General features: G+C 42.4%; 1 protein-coding gene across 8 annotated transcripts in view; it reads right to left on the reverse strand.

The window, feature by feature from the left end:
* RBFOX2 (RNA binding fox-1 homolog 2) overlaps positions 1-19,743 on the reverse strand; it is a 269,160-nt gene that overhangs the window by 161,279 nt on the left and 88,138 nt on the right. For all 8 annotated transcript variants that reach the window (XM_040637444.1, XM_040637446.1, XM_040637443.1 and 5 more), the window contains exon 2: positions 19,024-19,074. In XM_040637444.1, coding sequence (XP_040493378.1) covers positions 19,024-19,074 — 51 coding nt within the window. The remainder of the gene's footprint in view (positions 1-19,023; positions 19,075-19,743) is intronic.

Genomic DNA, 19,743 nt, shown 5'->3' on the forward strand with positions numbered 1-19,743 from the left:
TAACACGGCCAGCTGACAACTGTATTAGCATCCCCGCACCTTACCCTCCCACCGGAGACTGGTAAACAGCATGAAAATGCCAAAGATTATTTAATGACTATCTACTGTGCAACGTGCTAGGTGCTGGGGGAAGAGCGAAGGACACAACCTCTCCCTGCGAAGCCGCGCAGGCTGGTGAGGGACGACAGGACAGACAGGACGGGATGGGGAGGGAGGGAAGTACAGCTCGGCTTGTGTTCCGCTGGGAAGGGGTTGCTTTGAAGGCTGATCCCAGCAGTTAGGGTCACACTGAAGAAATCGATCAGGGTCATGGGGCAGGAGGTGCTGGAACATGAGGTGCATTCTGGAGCTCTATTTGCCAACCAAGAGAGGGGGAGACAGAGTGGAGCCATGTACTGGGGGAGCAGAATCTTGGTCTCTTCTCTTCATGTTACACAGGGAAAAAAGGACACCAAGCGTGGCGCTGGCTGCCACGACCAAGCGTCCCAGGCAGGCACTACAAGATTACTGCTTGCTGGGCTGGTGCAGCAGCACATTTATTTTTTAGCAAATAGACATGGGGCTCCCAAAGAATGATACTCATATAATCAAAAACATGAATTCCCCCTGAAAACCATCACTGGGGAAGGCCAGAAGGGGCTGTGTTCTATCAGCCCACGGCACCCAAACTCACAAACCAGTGCTCTTCTCTCTTTCTTGCTTAACAAATTTTCACCCTCACAATCCCAATCTGTCACGCCGTCACACACACACACCCTAAAACCTGCACTGCTGATGGACTGGAGCAGGGTCAGACCACTCCTTAGTCATGACAGCACACGTCCTTCAGGAAACAGCACTGCACGGGGGAAAGGCACTGACCTGAGCGCAAAGGCTCTATATCTCAGACCCAGCTCTGCCATCAGCCAGAGCTCTAAGAACACAAGATGACAGCCTTGGGTTGTCAACTGACTTCTTGGAGGCTCGGTGTCCCCCTCAGCAGAACAAGGGCGATGTGACGACATCCAGCCCTGACATTCAAGGGGACCTGAGGGCCAAGCCGATGCTCCCCACCCTGCATTCGTGTTCCAGTATCACGGCAGATGGGCCAGAGAAGAGCCGGGACATTAAGACAAGCAATTACAATTTATTCTCTCAACTAGACTGAAAGTTCGGGCAGGGCAGAAAGCCAGCCACAACCTTTCTGGAACACAAACTAAAAGGTTTTGGGACTTACAGTCCTGGCCCATGAAGTCTTGTCAGGACTCTCTGTTCCTTGAATATTAAACCAGGAAAGAAAGCAACAGAAAGCAATGGGACAACAGTAAAGTCACCTGGCACCTGGAAGCGCACATGGTTTGCCTGCAAAAGGAGCCCTCCAAACATGATGCTGAGAAGGACACACAGGAATGGCAGTTGCTATTTCTGGCCAGTAGATCAGGACCTGAACGGCGGGTGGACTCTCCACTGAACAAATCGTATGGTCAGAAATAATCTTGCAACTGCCAGCACTCAACAAACTGGCAGCTCTTTAGAGAGGGCTCTCTGGAGACGCAGAGCTGCAGTAACCAAGGGAGATGTAGCCAGATTAGATCGGCGAAGACCTCTCTGGTTCCCCCGGAGGTACTGTAGGAGCCATGGCGCCGGCCAACACACGAGATCTACACAATGAGCTCCCTGAATGCTGCACGTGCTCAGGTCAGAAGAGCTGCCGCGCTGCTGCAAAACGACTCGCAACTCCCGGAGCAGCAGATGCCAGGCACCCTATTTACCTGTGCCTTTAGTCACAGTTCCTCCAGAGAGCCAGATGGGCTGGTTTTGCACGGTAGCTGCCCATTCCCTCCATTTTCAATTAGGAGGAGGTGTTCTTATTTTTTGTCCCATTCTCTTTACCTTTCCCTTCTCGACATAAAAACACGGATGAGATGTAGTACGTGCACACGATGGGATATTATTTAACAACAGAAAAGAAGAAAGTACTGATGCACGCCACACATGGCGGCACCCTGAAAACATGCTAAGTGAAAGAAGCCGGACACAAACGGGTCATATATTACAGAGTCCATATTCTAGGAAATATCCAGAACAGGCAAATCTGCGGAGACAGAAACTAGACTAGTGGTTGCCTAGGGCGTGAGGGGAGAAGGGGAGACAGGAACTGGGAAATGATGACTTGAGGTCCACAGTTCTTTTTCGGAGTGACGGAAATGTTCTACAATTGACTGTGGTGATGGCTGAACAACTCTGTGAACATACTAAAAGCCACTGAGTTGTATACTTTAAATGGATGAATTGCATAGTATCAAATTATATTCAATAAAGCCGTTTTAAAATGCCTCAAAGGAATTACAACCTCCTTAGGAAGGGAAATGCAATGAGGGAGATTGACTCCCTGGCCATCCTGGTTTCCAAACGCCGGTCCTCGCTCCTTCCGATCAACTGCTCATTTTGCTACTCCATCCCGTGCTCCGCTGCTCAGGCTGACCCCTCTCCCAAGATAACTGGGCAGGATGGCAGCTTTGCTTGGGTCTTAAAGTCTACCCCTGCTCTGTCTTGACTTTAGTGTCCTTTCTTCCACAGCTAGTTTTCCCTTCCCCAAAGAGATGATAAAATCGCCCCCACTCCCGAGCAGTGGCTAATGACCTGCAGCATCATGAAAAGGAATGACGGTAAAGGATACTAAGGAAGCACAGGTTTGGGAGTTTTGACACACCTGGGTTCCAAAGTACTTGACAAGTGACTCTGTCCACTCTCAGTTTCCACTTCTGTAAAATGGGCAAAACACTACGTGATGCATCTAGTGCATGCGGTTGTTAAAAAGCTACTTGGGAAGCACGATGTAGGTGAGTAATACGATGCCTGGCACACAGAAGGTACTCAATAAATAATAACTTATTTATAGAAGCCTTATGCCCGGTTTTTTCATGCTGTCATCCAGCAGATAAGCCTCTGTGTCAAAAAGGCAGCAATAAAAGCAGGCCATATGTGCCCCAAAGTTAACTATATTAAGGCCATTTTTATTTTATTCTTTTGGCCTGCCATATTTTCTCAATTTTCCATGATCAATGTATATTACTTTTAAGAAAAAGATTTTAGGGGCGCCTGGGTGGCTCAGTGGGTTAATAAGCATCTGCCTTCGGCTCAGGTCATGATCTCAGGGTCCTTGGATCGAGCCCCGCATCAGGCTCCCTGCTACGTGAGGAGCCTGCTTCTCCCTCTCCTTCTGCTGCTCCCCCTGCTTGTGTGCACACTCTCTCTCTGTCAAATAAATAAATGAAATATTTTAAATAAATAAATAAAAATAAGAATATTTTAGGGATTTTATAAAAATCAATTTAAATAGGGATAAGTGGGTGGCTCAGCTGGTTAAGCAGCTGCCTTTAGCTCAGATCATGACCCCAGACCCCAGGGTCCTGGGATCGAGCCCCACGTCAGGCTCCCAGCTCAGCAGGGAGTCTGCTTCTCCCTCTGTGCCTCCCCCCTGCCCTGCTTGTGATCCTTCTCTCTTTTTCTCAATCTCAAATAAATACAATCTTTTTTAAAAAATGAACTTAGTTAATATAATGCGTCTTAGTATTTTCTTTGCAGACACTATAGCATGGCTCTGGAGTCAGAGAGACTAGGAGTCAAATCCCTAATTTACCACTTGATATATGTATGAAACTGTTTAGGCCTGGTGTTCCCACGTGGAAAGTAGTGATGAAGATGAACACCCTAGCAGAGTGCTTAGCACGTGGTCTTCAGGAAGTCCCACAAATTTAGTAAGTTCCCAGGGGATGCTGACGCTGCTGGTCTGGAAAACCACACTTTGAGGACCACGGCTCCAGGTAATAAGAACAAAGTCTCCTTACAATATGCTACACAGATCCTGAATGCTCTTTCAGGATATCTGCTCCCTGGAGACTGAATTAAATTAGAACCCGGTACTGCACATTCACCCAAAAGCCCAGACTTTACAACATGAGAGAATTTACTCTAAGACATTGAGGGAACTGGTTTTCCACTTAAGGTTAAAGCAAATAAGAATTATTAGGACTACATTTAAAATATCCGACTTTCTGGGGCGCCTGGGTGGCTACATCGGTTAAGCATCTGACACTTGGTATCAGCTCAGGTCCTGATCTCAGGGTCTTGAGTTCAAGCCCTGCATTGGGCTCCACACTGGGCATAGAGCCACCTTTAAATAACAATAAGAATAATAAAATAAAATATCTGACTTCATCATGGGACAGAACGTCTGAGAATGTGGGGACAGAACGTCTGAGAATGTGGGCACAGATCAAACAAACTGCAAGAGACAGACGCACAGCGAGCGCACCGCATGTTGCCCTGCGCCTGCCTGGGGAGAGGGGCAGAGCCTTCAGCGTGTCACAGAGCACTTGCTTTGCTCTGGGTGCCCTCTGTTGACAAAAACAGACATAGCCACTTGCTCCGCTGCTCTCTCCCTTTTCTCCTCCCACCCCAGGAGAGCCAAAAGTCCTTTGAGTGTGACTCAGACTTGAGGACAAGGCTTCCAGTTACGAAATTTTCCTAAGCCCCCTACATAGTCAGGACAGACCTTTTCTTCTTCTGATTTCCCTAGTCCCCCTCACTTTGTATCTGCAGCTTATCTACAAACAGGTTAGCTATCTCAGGATGGCAGAATACAAAGCGAGCGGCCTTTACCGTAAGGTATGTGCAACTTCAATCACGCTGCCTTTCACTTCAGAAATGGCTATAGTGTTAGCACAGCGGGAATAAACTGCTTTTGTAAATAGTCCCCAGCACAATGTGAAGCCCAATACAGTGTGAAACAGTTTTTTAAAAAAACAACAAAACACTGCTGAAGTACTGAGAGTTTCTATAGATGAAAATTGTTTAACAGCACCCATTCTGGACAACTAAGAGTAGAGTAAGAGAATGTCAGAGCTGGCCAAGATCTCAAATATTATCATCTCGAACTTCCTTATTTCTATGAGGAAACTAAAGGCCCAGAGAAATAAAGTGACATATGCAAAGTCAAAAGTAGTGAAAAGCCAAGTTTCCTAACTCCCTCATGATGCATGGTCTTTCCACTATACTGTACAGTCTTTATTTAGACACTTTTTCATGTAAGCACTACCAAGACAAGGATAGCTACATTTTAACCACTTCGCAAAGGGTAAAGAAACTAATGAACATGTAACAATTCCTGAAAGGAAATAGAGAAAGAAATCCTACCTTTTTCTACTGTGAAATAAAGCCTTATCTAATATCACTACTTTCTTAATAGCAATCGTTTTTAAATTAAATTATTCTTCACAGGGTTAATAGCCGCACTATCAACAAGCAATGTCTAAATAAGGACTCAGCAAGTTATGGTCCATGGACCAAATCCAGCTTTTCACTTGTTTTTGTACAACCTGCATATGGACCATGAGCTGAGATGGTTTTTACGTTTTTTTAAATGGCTGGAAAAAAAATCAAAAGCAGCATATTTCATGACATGTGGAAACTACATGAAATTCAGTGCCCTCAAATAAAGTTTTATTAGAACACAGCCACATGCATTCATGTCCACGCTATCTATGGTTGCTCACTACAGCAGCTGTAACAGAGGTCGTACGGCCCGAAAATCCCAAAATAGTTGCTCTCTGATCCTTTGCAAAAAGTTCTGTCCATTCCCGTTCTCAACGATTGATAACTGTGATGTGTGACCCTTCAGCCAAGAGCAAAGTACTGCACTGTAAGTTCTTGGGGGCCCAGCTTCAGCAGCAAGCTCCCCAAGCTCTTTAGCAGGAGCCCTACCCGGGGTGCGTGGCCGACCTTGACCTCCTGACAGGCTGATCTCTCCTCCAGAGAAGCCAAGGGGGGCTCTGTGCTAGGCTCCAGCACGTGTTTTAGTTAGTATTTATCAGGAGTACTACACAAGCATACCCATTTTACAAATGAGGGCCCAAAAGAGAGGTGAAAGATCAGGCGCACACTAAAACTCTGAACGCAGGTCTGCCTGACACGAAGGTTCTCTGATTGTTCCCCAGGGGTTTTGCAAATTGTGTTCGAATCCACTGAGGGGCCTCAGGGTCAGAAGGATGCTCAGAGGGTGAGGCTCCAAGTCCTCCAAACAAATCTTTTCAACTAGGGCCACCCCACTTACATGGTTCATAGACTGTGCCCATGTACTTCATTTGAAAAAGAATGTACGGAGGTCAGCGTACTTCTTCAAAAGAAAAGCTATGCTCTTCTCTCTGTGCCACTTATTACCACCTTTGCCAAATCTCTCACAAAGCTGGACATCTTAATTTCCTCATTTGCCAAATGAGATTAAAACCCTGCCCCCCCCCCCCCTCACCAAGATCAAATGAAAATGGACAGGAAAGTGATCTATAAACGCTATAGGACTATAGAAATAGAATACAGAATTATCACTCCCTCAGTGTAGGGTTGGGGAGGGGAACCAGAAAGGAAATAACATCTGCCACTGACTAAAGAAAAATCAAACATGCAAAAAAACACACTTTTTTTTTTAAGAATTTATTCATTTGAGAGAGAGCGAGAGAGATCACAAATCACAAGGGAGAGGGAGAAGTAGACTCCCTGCTGAGCAGGGAGCCTGACACAGGGCTGGATCCCAGGACCCTGGGATCATGACCTGAGCTGAAGGTAGATACTTAACCTCTGAGCCACCCAGGCGCCCCAGAACACACATTTAATTAAAAGTAAATAAGGAAAAGACATGTGCTCAGTGAAAATATCATAAACATTCAAATCTAACACATTTAGTTTCAAAACCCAACTTTAGGGGGCCCCTGGGTTGCTCAGTCGGTTGGGCATCTGCCTTTGGCTGGGGTCATGATCCCAGGGTCCTGGGATGGAGACCAGCATTGGGCTCCCTGCTCAGCACAGAGCCTGCTTCTCCCTTTCCCCCCTGCTTGTGCTCTCTATCTCTCTCAAATAAATAAATAAAATTTTTTAAAAAACAAAAAACATCAGGGGTGCCCGGGTGGCTTAGTCAGTTAGGCATTTGACTGTTGATTTCAGGTCAGGTTAGGATCTCAGGGCTGTGAGATCAAGCCCCACACTGGAGCCTGTTTAAGTTTCTCTCTCTCCCTCTGTCCCCCAACCTCTAAAAAATAAAAATAAAGCTCAACTTCACTAATTATTGGCTACATAGTCTTGGGCAACGACTTAAATTTTTTTGAGCCTTAGTTTCCTCACCTGCAAATGGGAGGAATAAGACAATACTTGCCAAATGCTTTATATACAGGACTTGGCACATAATCGGTGTTCAATACATGTTAGCTCTCTTTTCCTGGGAACCCCACTTGCTACTCTAAAATTAAGACACACCCACTAAAATCAGTGCATGAGCTCCCTGCACCAGTAACAATATAACAGAATTAAGGAGCTAGAAGCATCTTTAGCTTAGATGATTCTATGATTTACCTGACACCACAATGCTTCTGAGAGCACAGGCTGAAGGTGCTCTAAGGAACAATGAAAGATCCTAATAACAGGAGATACCCAGGCAGGCCCTTGTTGAAAAGTTCTACTAAGTCAATAAGGACGTTTATTGAGGGGTTTAAGAGCCTTCTACGGTTCCACAAAATGGCAGATTTACATTTACTATCCACTTGACCAAACCCATTAAACTTGTAAGAGGCACTCTCTTGCTGAAGATCAGATATCTACCTTCTTAAGTATTAATTTTTTATATAGCTCTGGCAAGGCAAAAGCAAAAAACCTAGTGAAAGCCTGGACAAAGTTTTTTGTTTTTGTTTTAATCTTCCACAGGAAAAAATCCCAACAGAGTAGTCTCTGTATTTCAAGAAGGCTAAAGATAAGTTTACTTTTTAATTTATCCCTTTACCAAATTCTTCCTGAGTACTCACTTTGAGCAAAGTATTTAAGAATATCAAGAAGTATAACAGGGTCCTTGTTCTCACAGAACAGTATGGGTCACCATAAGATAATATGCAGCTAAGCAGAATAATGATACTCCAGTGAGATCAGAGCTGAGCCTTTGTTTAAATGTATGATTACATAGAACTTACTGAAATTATTTTTTGGTGGCACCGAATTTTCTAACACAAAGACCTGAAATCACCTGTTATATTCCCCCTGCCTTTCTAAATCAACCCTAAATCAGCTCAGTATAATGGCATACACTAATGCTATCAAGAAAATAAAAATATTTAATCTATAACTGAAACACGTAACTATATTGGTCACCAACTATGAGACCTTTTGTTTTATCTTACACTTAACTACTTGGTTTCATTCTAAATCATCTGCCAGTGGCCGTCTATCGAAGAACAAAGGGTTAAAGAGATCTATCATGTCTTTCTTTCTTTTTCTTTCTTTCTTTCTTTCTTTCTTTCTTTCTTTCTTTCTTTCTTTCTTTCTTTCTTTCCTTCCTTCCTTCCTTCCTTCCTTCCTTCCTTCCTTCCCTTTCCTTCCTTCCTTCACTTTTTTCATAATTTTTATTTTGTTATATTAGTCACCATACAGTACACCCCCAGTTGATCTATCATGTTTCTTAAAAGTAACTCACCAAATGGGAGCCAGGTTTGATTATGACTACCTGCCGCTTATGTCTTCTAACCACGTGGCCGCCCTAAACAATTCTAAAGAGACGAACTACCTGATTTTGAAAACTGCTAATAAAGAAAATTCTACAGTTTTCCTTTGTAAGTAGTCCCAGTGATTAATAATCTTCAGTCAGATAATCCTTTTTGAAGGCCATATTAAACGTCTCATTACAACATAAATCAAATGCCTATATACAAAGGAACAGGCCAATCTACTGGAAAGCCAACCAGTGAAGTTATGATCCATCCATTTACAAAATAGTAAGGATTTCGGTCAAGAGAAAAATACAAACTGTTCTGACTGCCTAAAATCACAGCAAGCTGAAACTGAGTAAAAACTGGCAAATCTGGGGGCGCCTTGGTGGCACAGCGGTTAAGCGTCTGCCTTCGGCTCAGGGCGTGATCCCGGCGTTATGGGATCGAGCCCCACATCAGGCTCCTCCGCTGTGAGCCTGCTTCTTCCTCTCCCACTCCCCCTGCTTGTGTTCCCTCTCTCGCTGGCTGTCTCTATCTCTGTCGAATAAATAAATAAAAAATCTTTAAAAAAAAAAACAACTGGCAAATCTGGGGGAAGAAGTCTAACCAGGGAATAAAAGACAGGCTATGACAAAGGAAGCACGTACAGAAAAGGGATGAGAAGAAAGCCAGCCATCCTTTCTATGCTTCTGGCTCGAGTCACTCATCTATCCACAGATCCAGAGCAGCCCTGCTGAAGTCAGAGGTAGGAAGTTAAGTGATAAAAACTCCCACTGTTTCCATAAAGGAAGCATGATACTGCCAACAGCCACAAAGTCAAACCCATTAGAGCCAAAAGAGTCCTTAAAGGAAAAACAAAAACCTTGGGCCCAGAGATGAGAAGAGACTTTCTAGAGTACAGAAAAAGCAGAAGGTAGAGGCAGTGAAATATCACATCAGCTAATGTCACTCCTGACCTAGGAAATTTTTAAAAATGTAATGCTTACAAAAGTTAAGTAACTGTCCTCCTCATTTTCACTGAGGAGAACACTGAGCCTTAAAGAAGTTAAATTTTGCTCATGGTCTTCACAGAATTTACCAAACTCACTGGATCTGACACTTATGGAAATGCTCACGCATATGATGTGTTAAATGAGTTCAAATGAGTAGAGGCAGTAAGGAAAGGTTTCATACAGCAGGTTAAGTTATGGCCAGGGATCCTAAGGGTTCTGCTGGGAAAATAGGGAAATATTTCAAGCAAAAGGCACCAGCAAGAAATAAATATCCAGGACAGAGATCTGAAGGACTCTGAGGAGCCATGCATAGTAGAAGAAATATGTGGAAGGGACTAACAATGAACACGATGGTTGTAGAGAGCTTTCAATGTCTGGTGCAGTCTGGCCAGATTCTGTTCATGTCATGACAGTCTCAAAACTGAATCCCTCTTTCTACTGATACTGCCAAGACCCGTAATGAGTTATGTAAATAAACTTACACAGGTTTCATTCCCCACACATAAGCATATTATTCTTGGAAATATGGTAAAGTTATGTTCCTGAGCTAGAAATTTCAAATCTATAGATATAATTCACTTCACATGGTAAAGCAGAAGAAAAAAAGACTTAAATCAGAGACTGCAGAAACTAAATATTTCCTTATAAAGCTTCCCTAAGGCCTCTTTTCCATAAAATTAATAAGAAAAATGACTTAATGACCCTATCACATGCCTGGAAATTTATGTATGTTACCTCTAATCTCACAACAACCTTTCACAGTAGATACCATCCCCATTTTATAGATGAAGAAACTGAGGCTTAGAGAAGGAAAATACTTGCCCAAAGTCACACAGCCTGCAATGGCGGCACTGATATTTAAGTCCAAAGCCAGGGTGTGGTTTGTGCAGGTGCGTGCATTTGTGTGTGTCCAGAGGAATTTCCATGAAGCAGCCTTACGGAAGCTACAGTGCCTTGGTTAAAGAAGAAAAAAAAGCCAGTGAAAGCGGCTGGTCCTCTACCATATCACACCTCTCAGGACAAGCAGAGATCAGCAAAACTGCTCTTCACTACCTGAAGAGCTTTCTTGCCCATACATGCCTGCCACTAAGGATCTGGAGGCTACGTTAGCCAAACACAAAGCCCCTACAAACCTGCCAATCTTCCTGAGAGCAATCATCAGGACTGAACAAAGACAGTCAAATGCCTATTTCCATAGTCTCTTTCCTATGATAGTTACACAGAGTTTATCCCAATGTAGTAAACAAGGATGAAAATATAGTTTTATTAGGGAGAGGAGATAGATTTGTCTTGCAAAATCTCATAACTGAAAAAAAAATTGCAAATTGCAAATCTGACAAAGAACTTATCCAGAATATACAAAGAACTCCGACAATTCAATAAGAGGACAAACGAAGCAAGTAAAAAGTGGGAAGGGCAAAAGACTTAAACAGATATCTCAACAAAGAAGACATATGAATAGTTAATAAGCAAATAAAAAGGCAACTCTACATCTTTCAGTATTAGGAAATGCAAATTAAAACCACAATGAGCTACCAACACACACTCTATATAATCAAAAAGGTGGATAAAACCAAACCACTTTGGAAAACAATGGCTTACTACTATACATACACACAAGCTTACCATAAAACCCAGCAATTCCACTCCTAGAAATCTGCCCAAGAGAAATTAAAACATACGTCCATAAAACGACTTCTATGCAAATGTTCATAATGGCATTATTCGTAATCACCAAACTGAAAACAATACAAATTATCTCTCAGTTGGTAAATGGATTTATGAAATGGGGTACATCCATACAAAAGAATACTATTCAGCAACAAAGAGTAATGACACAGTGATACATACTACAACATGGATGAACCTCAGAAACATTATGCTAAATGACAGAAGTCACACATGGAAGACTACATACATATCATATGATCCCATTTACATGAATGTCCAGAAAAGAGAGTCAGGAAACAGATCAGCAGTTTCTGTTTGGGGTAAGAGTAGGAACTACAAAAAAATTGAAGAAAATCTGGGGGGGGGAGGGGCAGGGGTTTTATGGAATTATTCTAAAACCAAACTGTGGTGATGGATCTTATAAATTTTATAGGATCACTGAATAAGTATACTTACATTGAATGACTTTTATGGTATGGAAATTATATCTCAACAGTGCTTTTTAAGTGATTATTTATTTATTATTTTCTCTATATATGCATGTATATATTTAATAATGCCTGGGGAAATGAAAATGTATAAAAGAAAGTGAATATAATCATTTTATGATTCAGCTACATTTAGTCATAATAATGTAATTATTATATAACCATAAATTAGGAATAAACGCTTATTTCTTTAAATGGCTTTATTAGAAAGAAGGAGACAGTGTCTAGAAAACTGTTAATATCTCATCTCCAACACTAGGAAGCCAAAATATAGCGTCTAAAATCAGTAAATCAAGAAATAGCAGAATAGGCATGTTATTTAGACACATGGCAGACAGCAGCAGATGAAACAAAATGGTCTTTTCCAGAAGGAAAAAGCTTATGAACTATTTGTAGAATGAAATGATCTAAAATGCAAGAGTAAGTCTGAAGCTAATTACACGGTTTGAGCAAAATGCTCGAACACCAGATGCCACAGCATTTACCAGCCCTTCATCCACTAGAGGGTGTAAGGCAACGTAACAGAGAACCTGACCACGGACGGGTGACCTGGTGTCAGAGATTGGGGAGAAGCAACCATTTTATAATATACCTTGCATGAAGGCTGAGAGTGGGGTTCTGTACAACCTAGCAGAAAGAAAAAAAGGAATTTTGTATGTAATTTAAAGCAAAGCAGAAGTATTTTTAATTAAAAGGGGGGCCAGTAAGAAAATTATTATAGATTGTGAGATATAGAAGGGGTATGAAACAATTTACTTCTGAATCAGTCATTTTAATACAGTTTCCAGCTTGGAGTGGGGGGAGGGTGGTTGTTGTGAAATTTCTTATTTGACAAATAATTCCTAGCTGGAAGTGATATTAAACACAGCAAATAATAAACTCATTGCCTAGACAGTACTAAGGCTGGTGTTTTTCTTGTTTTCTTGGGTTTTTTGGTCCTCCTAAAATTCAATTATTCACAGCAGCCAGAATGTTGTTTTTAAAAATGTAAAACTGGGGCCCCTGGGTGGCACAGCGGTTAAGCGTCTGCCTTCAGCTCAGGGCGTGATCCCGGCGTTCTGGGATCGAGCCCCGCATCAGGCTCCTCTGCTGGGAGCCTGCTTCTTCCTCTCCCACTCCCCCTGCTTGTGTTTCCTCTCTCACTGGCTGTCTCTCTCTCTCTGTCAAATAAATAAATAAAAAATCTTTTAAAAAAATGTAAAATAAATCACATCACTTCCCTGCCTCAAACCTTTCGAAGTCTTTCACATTAAACAAGATAATTTTCATTTCTTCTTTCAACAAATACTTACTGATCTCCAAGCTCTGCTCTAAGCAAAGCCACAGCTCGCACAGCGTGTTTCAGTGGGAGAGAGGCACAGTAATGTACACGCACTGGACAATTTCAGATGAGGATGACAGATCTGAAGAAAGTGCAACTGAACAGTCAGGTTATGAATGTGGATTATCTTCAGACTGGTGGCTTCTCGGTGGAGTAAATTGTGTACCTGTGACCTGATTGAGAAGGTGAGCATCTCGGTGAAGAGCAGTGCACAGCTGAAGGCAGAAGGGACAGTGATTCCACACGGAAGCTGGGGTCAAGCTTGTTCAAGAACGGCCATGGGCAAATGCCACGTGTAAGTAAGAGAGCTGCAGGAGACGTAGGAGCTACGGAGGTAGGCAGCAGGCTCGTGCACGAGCCTCCCTGTAGCCATGCGGTGGGCTACTACTTAACCAATAAACCAACTGACACCTGCTACGACACGGATGAACCTTGAAAATATTATGCTCAGTGAAAAGAAACCAGTCACAAAAGACCAGATATTGTGTGATTCCATTTACATGAAACGTCCAGAATTGGCAAATCCACAGAGACAGAAAGCACATGAGTGGCTGCAGAGGGATGTGGAATAGGGAAGCGACTGCTAAAGCACATGGAGTTCTTTAAGGCTGCATTTTTAAGGACAACAATTATTAGAATTTTGTTCTTCAGAACTACAGACTGCCATCTACTAGTAGGTCCAGAAAATCAATTTTGCTCAATCAATTGTTGAACAGAAAGGAATGGAAAATATACAGTACTTACAACACAGTAAGGTTAGTACTATTTGGAAGACTAATTCTAAGTTACACTCCTGTGTGTGTGTGTGTGTGTGTGTGTGTGCATGCGTGCACCGGGTCATGATGTTAAAGGTATCGCTTACTAGGGGTTGTTGTCTTTATGAAGCTTGAAAGCACTGAGCTAGAACTTGACCACTCTCTTACTATATCCGCCAGCCGAACTCTCCGCACGGGAGGAAAAGCAGCTATCATTTCTCTGGCACCAAACCAAATGAGTAGGACAGAAAATGCATTTGCTATTGTCCATGGCTCCCAATCAAAATAACTAAAAGCCCTGAAAGTTAATTTATAAAAACTTTGACTAAAATAAAGCCCATTCCAGGGATAAAAGGAAGAACTGGTTAGAAAAAGGAAAAGTTTTTTCAATTCTTAAGAAAGAAAATACTTTTGAAAAATAAATCCCTTAGGTCATTTTTATTTTTGTTTTTTTATTTTTTAAGTAGGCTCCACGCCCAGCATGGAGCTGAACGCAGGGCCTGAACTCATGACCCTGAGATCAAGACCTGAGCTGCAATCAAGAGCCAGAGGCTCAACTGACTGAGCCACCCAGGCGCCCCTCTTAGGTCATTTTTAATCTATCCTCTCAATTAAAAGTACGGCTGCCACTCCCAATTAAAATCTCTAACAGTCAAAGTCACATCTGCCAACGTGAACATCTCCTTTGACATTCTCACTGTTGCCATGTTTCACCTGAACATGTTGATACAGTGGCTTTTCAACAGAATTTTAGGAAGAGGAAAAAAACTTTAAGGAACTACTAACCAGCATTTTAAAAATAAGATGAAGAGCCTAACACCATGTCACTAATTTTTTCTTTATATTTAAAATACAAAAAGATAAACTGTGGACCATAAGCTATTTTAACAAACAAGACAGGAAGAAAACTTGACACACAGAAGTTACTCAAGGGACCTCCAGGTCATATGAAGCCGTTTCATGCTGCTACATTCCCCCAAGGATTCCATAATATCTTGTCACACTAGCAAGAGAACATCCCCATTCCTGGAAGAGAGAACACTGACAGAAGAACACAAAAGGGAAATACAAGACACTGGAGGCTGAAAATCCAGGGTTCAAGCCCATTTCTGCCACCTCCCCTCTATGTGACATTGGAAATTCATTTAAAAATCTTCGCGTTGGTTTTCTTTTTTGTCTTTTTTTAAGATTTATTTATTTTTTGAGAGAGAGAGTATGTGTGCACAAGCAGAGGGAGGGGCAGAGGGAAAGGGACAGAGTGCCCAAGCAGACACCCCACCGAGTGGGGAGCCGGATGCAGGTCTCAATTCCAGGACTCTGAGATCATGACCTGAGCTGAAATCAGGAGTCTGACTCTCAACAGACGGAATCACCCAGGCACCCCTCTGCGTTGGTTTTCTTATCTATAGAGATATTAAAGCCCCACCTACCTAGCAGAGCTATTGTGAAGATCAAAACTCAGTAAACACGGAAGCACACTGTATCGTACTTTATAAACGTTAGTCTTTTTAACACGCTATTACTCTCAGTTCTACACCTGACTCAACATCTGAACCCAACCAAGAGTCTGTATTATCTCTCAGCTCAAATGTGAACAGCAATGTTTCATTCCCGCACAGGTTAAATGTTAGGCAACGTACTGTGCCATAATCCCAATTCCTGATCATATCAGTTAAGGGGACCTTCACTACAGTTCTATAATTATGGCTAAGATGACCACACAGCCCACTCATCTCTGTTTGCCTGGGACTGTTTCAACATGAGCATTGCTTTTCACTCGCAAAAGTGCCCCAACTAGAATGATGAATTCTATGGCCACCCTCATACAGCAGACATAAAGTTATGGCACCGAGAGGAGGCAAGGGGCTGGCCTTAGGACTCCTACTGTATTCTCCAGAATCCCCCTGAAAGCCATCCTAAATAAATAAACAGTGTTAGCAAAAACAGTAAGCTTGCTATGCAGAACTAAGCCCCCTTCTCATCAGATTGATACTCCTAAAACCCTCCTACCTAAAAACTCTAGAGCTAATAGCCACAAATACTCACTCATTTAAAAATATTACAAACCCACAAAATACTCCGCGTTAATCAACACTGAAACAAGCACCTGCACATATACATCAACCACAGAGAAACAATCAGCTGGGAATCTAAGCTGCTCTACTGTATCATCAACCTAACCTCCTACACAGCCTTAGGTGAGACACTCAGCCTTCCAGCTGCTTTTCACTTCTGTAAATCTGGAGATGTTGGTCTCCTTCGCTTCCACAGAGAAAGCCCATTAGCAAGCACGGTGAAGTGCCTGGAGTGCTTTAGAATGCAATGGCTTGTCATCTCATAAAGCTTGCTAACTGACTGGGAAAGAAGGCTGGGTGACTGCACATAAAAAAGCAAAACCTCTACAAGGTGGCAGGTGTGTTTTTTTCCCTCCTTTGCTCCGCATGTTTCTAATTCAAATGTGCTGGTGGGAGCTTACATAACAGCATGAAAAAGGTCACCCGACAGTGACACACTGGTCTACTTGGTGCTAAGGAACCCACGGGTGATAATCCTTAACCAGGGGCCATGGCTTCCTAGATCTGTGGTTGAGCTTCACGAGGCCTCTGAAGCCGCCAAACGGTAAATGAAGGATGGGAGTGAGAAGGCACACACACATGCTCACGCACACGCGCGTGCACACACACACACGACCACACTTTTCCTTGTGTGAGGGAACAATCCCCAGGACAGAGGAAAGGGCCCTCAACAAAGAGAAGACAAATTTCAGTTCTTATGCAGCTACTAACTAGTATGGTTACCTTGGATAAGTCATTTTATCTCTGTGTGCCTCAGTTTTCTGCTCTCTCCAAAGGAAGTGTTTATCTACTTCAAAAGGTGACTGTGAGGATGAGGTGGGAAAGCACGATGACAGTGCTCTAGGAGGATCAGGATTTTAACTTTGTCTCTTTTAAAATCATGAGGAGATGCTGATAAAAATCCTGTCTGGGGACAGTTCCTATCTGTTTAGAAAGGAACAGCAAAAGAATAGAAGGGCAAATAAAGACACACAATTAAAATTCACCTTCACCTCACCCCCCTGGCTCCTGGATTTGCTGAGCCAAACCACTCTGGGGAGATGTAAAGATCACAAGTTCAGTTTCTGCCCAGCTCAGGCTGCTCGGTGACCAGTGTTTTGCACACTGATAAATGCCTCCCAAACCTCAGTGCACAAAGTGAGAGTTCACAAGGTCAGGCGCATTAATTAGCAGTACTCATTTGGATTCTGTATTCATCAAATACAACAAGCAGCTATTCAATATTTGCCTGTTTGCACTGCTCTAAGATCTCTAATTCAAAGATCCAGCCAGAGAACAAAATAAAGCCCAAGAAAATAAACTAATACAAACCTGTCACCATCAGAATGTGCCTCAAAGTAAATTAGCAGCTTTAAACTACGGCAAAAGGGTCTGCATAGACCTACAGCAGAAAGAGTATGAGTAATGAAGGTGCACGTTACAGAAGTGGGTCCCTACTGCAAGAGAAAGGAAAAATAAAGCAGTTCCAAGCAACTGTGCTTTAACAAATTCCTCCTGATTCCTTTTGCTTAGTTTCTTATTGAGCTGCAATCCCCACAGGAAACACAGAGCATTATACAGTACCTCTCAGATCCTTTGAAACTCAGTACGTCTATTCCCATACTTTACTTCAATTAGTTTACCTTCCTATACCTAAAATAAGCCTATATTCAACATAAGAAACATTTTATAAATAAGTAAACATATGCACTGGTATGCAAGACTGGATAGAGAATGACCATGATCCTTTATGTTTTAAGGGTCCTAGGTGAAAAGTCCAGGATGAAACAGAAAATGTCACTCCTTTTAAAGTAGTCCATAGGACTATAGTTCTTGACCCTGGCTGCAAAACAGCATCGCCTGTAGGGATTTCCAAATATGTGAATGACTAAACCCAATTTTAGACCTACTCAATCAGAACGTCTGGGGGCTGAATCTCTAGGCACTAGTACTTTTCCTGATATATGGCCACGGTATAGAACTACTATCAAAGGGCATAAATTTCACAGCTTACAAAAGCCCTAGAGCAGAGCCAAACCAGAAAGAAAAGATCCTCTATATTTTCTTTAGATTTGAAGTAAATGACTATATTTTTCAAAAAAAACTTCCATAAGGACAAACTTCAATTGCAATGGTGACGATCCCACTGGGAGATGAACACAGAGATCAATACCACTCTCCCTCCCCCTTTTTCTCCATACCCTACCTGGGGCCCGTCTGATGCCAACCCAGCACCAAAAGTGCAAGACCTGGGCAAGTACTCAAACCGATGACCACTGATGATGGGGCCATCCTATAGTTAAGATCAGCTTCAGGGGCTCTGATGAGATTCAACTAACTATGTCACAACACTTTGGTTTAGCACTCTGATGACACATGTCCTGTGGACAAACCTAATGGCGAGGGCTTTTTTGGACAACCCTATAGGGAAGTAGGACAGGCATTCAAAGATAGTGCTAGGAGCTATCCTTTCAAATCTCCTGAAAAATATCAGCGTACCCAAACAGCAAGGAGGCAAATTTCAGAGGGTAGGTATCGTAAGCCACATTGTTCCTCTGAGGCAGCTTCACCTGATCCTCTAAACTAATGTGGCCTCAACCTCATCTGCTCAAGGTTTCAAACAGTGGAAGGACAGGGAAGGCATTTTATACACGCACATAAAGCATCCAGAGGAAGTCTCATAGGAAGCAGTACTGCTCTACCCATAGTAGGGCCTGGGCTTTTTTCCAATCACCCTCCCTATCTAACAAAGAAAAGCAGCAGAAACTTCCCTCTCTCAAGCAAGCCGTCCCTGATTAAAACCATAAGGCTGAATTCCCCCAGGAAGGAGAATGGAATTTTCTTGTTGCAGATTATTGCAAGGACTCAAAAAATTCTGTGCAGGCAGGGGCTAAGTGGCAGAGAATTAAGAGACAAGCCCAGCACTTAGAATTATGAGACATCAAGAAAACCAGGTTAAAAAATTATTATCAGCCTGGAGAAGAAAAAACAAAAGCAATTACGGCTGTGCCTGAGTGATTTTTTTTTTCCCTGTAATATCCACAATTTCAGTAACATGATTACAGTTCTTTTAGGATTAAAAAATATATTTTATTTGTATCTCTAAATGTAAATTCATTGCTGAAACTAACTCTCCAAAATTATTTCAGGAAATGCTCTCTACCACAGCATCCTTAGAACGAACACACACACACTCACACACACACACACCATCTTAATTATAACAGCAAATACCAACCTGGCTGTCCCGTGCTGGGAATCCATGATAACCTGGGGTCAGAGGCTCGTTCTAAGAGAAAGAAAAGAAAATCAAACTATAAGACAAAGAAAATGTTAAGAATCACCAAAATCATCCAAATTGATCAAATATAAATTCCTGCAACAGTTCCTAAGATGTTCCATTGCCATACTCCACTCTAACTATATACCTCTCTTAGTTCAGCCTCGACAATGGCAAACACCACACCAAACGAATAGTATTTGCTTCAAAACACTACTCATAAATACTATTTTCCTCCTTATACAGCTAAATCTGTTTCCTTCCCAGTATATCTCAAACAGGGAGCCACTGTGATTTGGGGCAAATCAACTACCAACTTCACACTACGGGACTTTAGCCTCCCTGGCCCTTAACCACTAAAAGCCAGTAGCAATCCTGAACACTAGGACAACCAAAAACATCCATACATTCCCAGAAGTCTCCTGGCTGCACAATACCACCCGTTCTGAGATCTACCTCTTGGCCTGGAAGTTTTAGCCATTCCCCTCTATCAATATGTGTTCCTTCAGTTCTTTGAACCCTACATGAAATCCCACCTCTGCTCAGGACTTCCTCTACCACCTATATCACCCTATGGACCCAAGTGACTCCTAACATGTATATATTAAGTGTATTTAGGCTATTTTACAATTTCCTTTTCATATTATTTATGACTCAATAAATCTTATTTTTGTAAAG

This window comes from Ursus maritimus, unplaced genomic scaffold, assembly GCF_017311325.1.
Source record: "Ursus maritimus isolate PB19 unplaced genomic scaffold, ASM1731132v1 scaffold_21, whole genome shotgun sequence".
Taxonomy (NCBI): domain Eukaryota; kingdom Metazoa; phylum Chordata; class Mammalia; order Carnivora; family Ursidae; genus Ursus; species Ursus maritimus.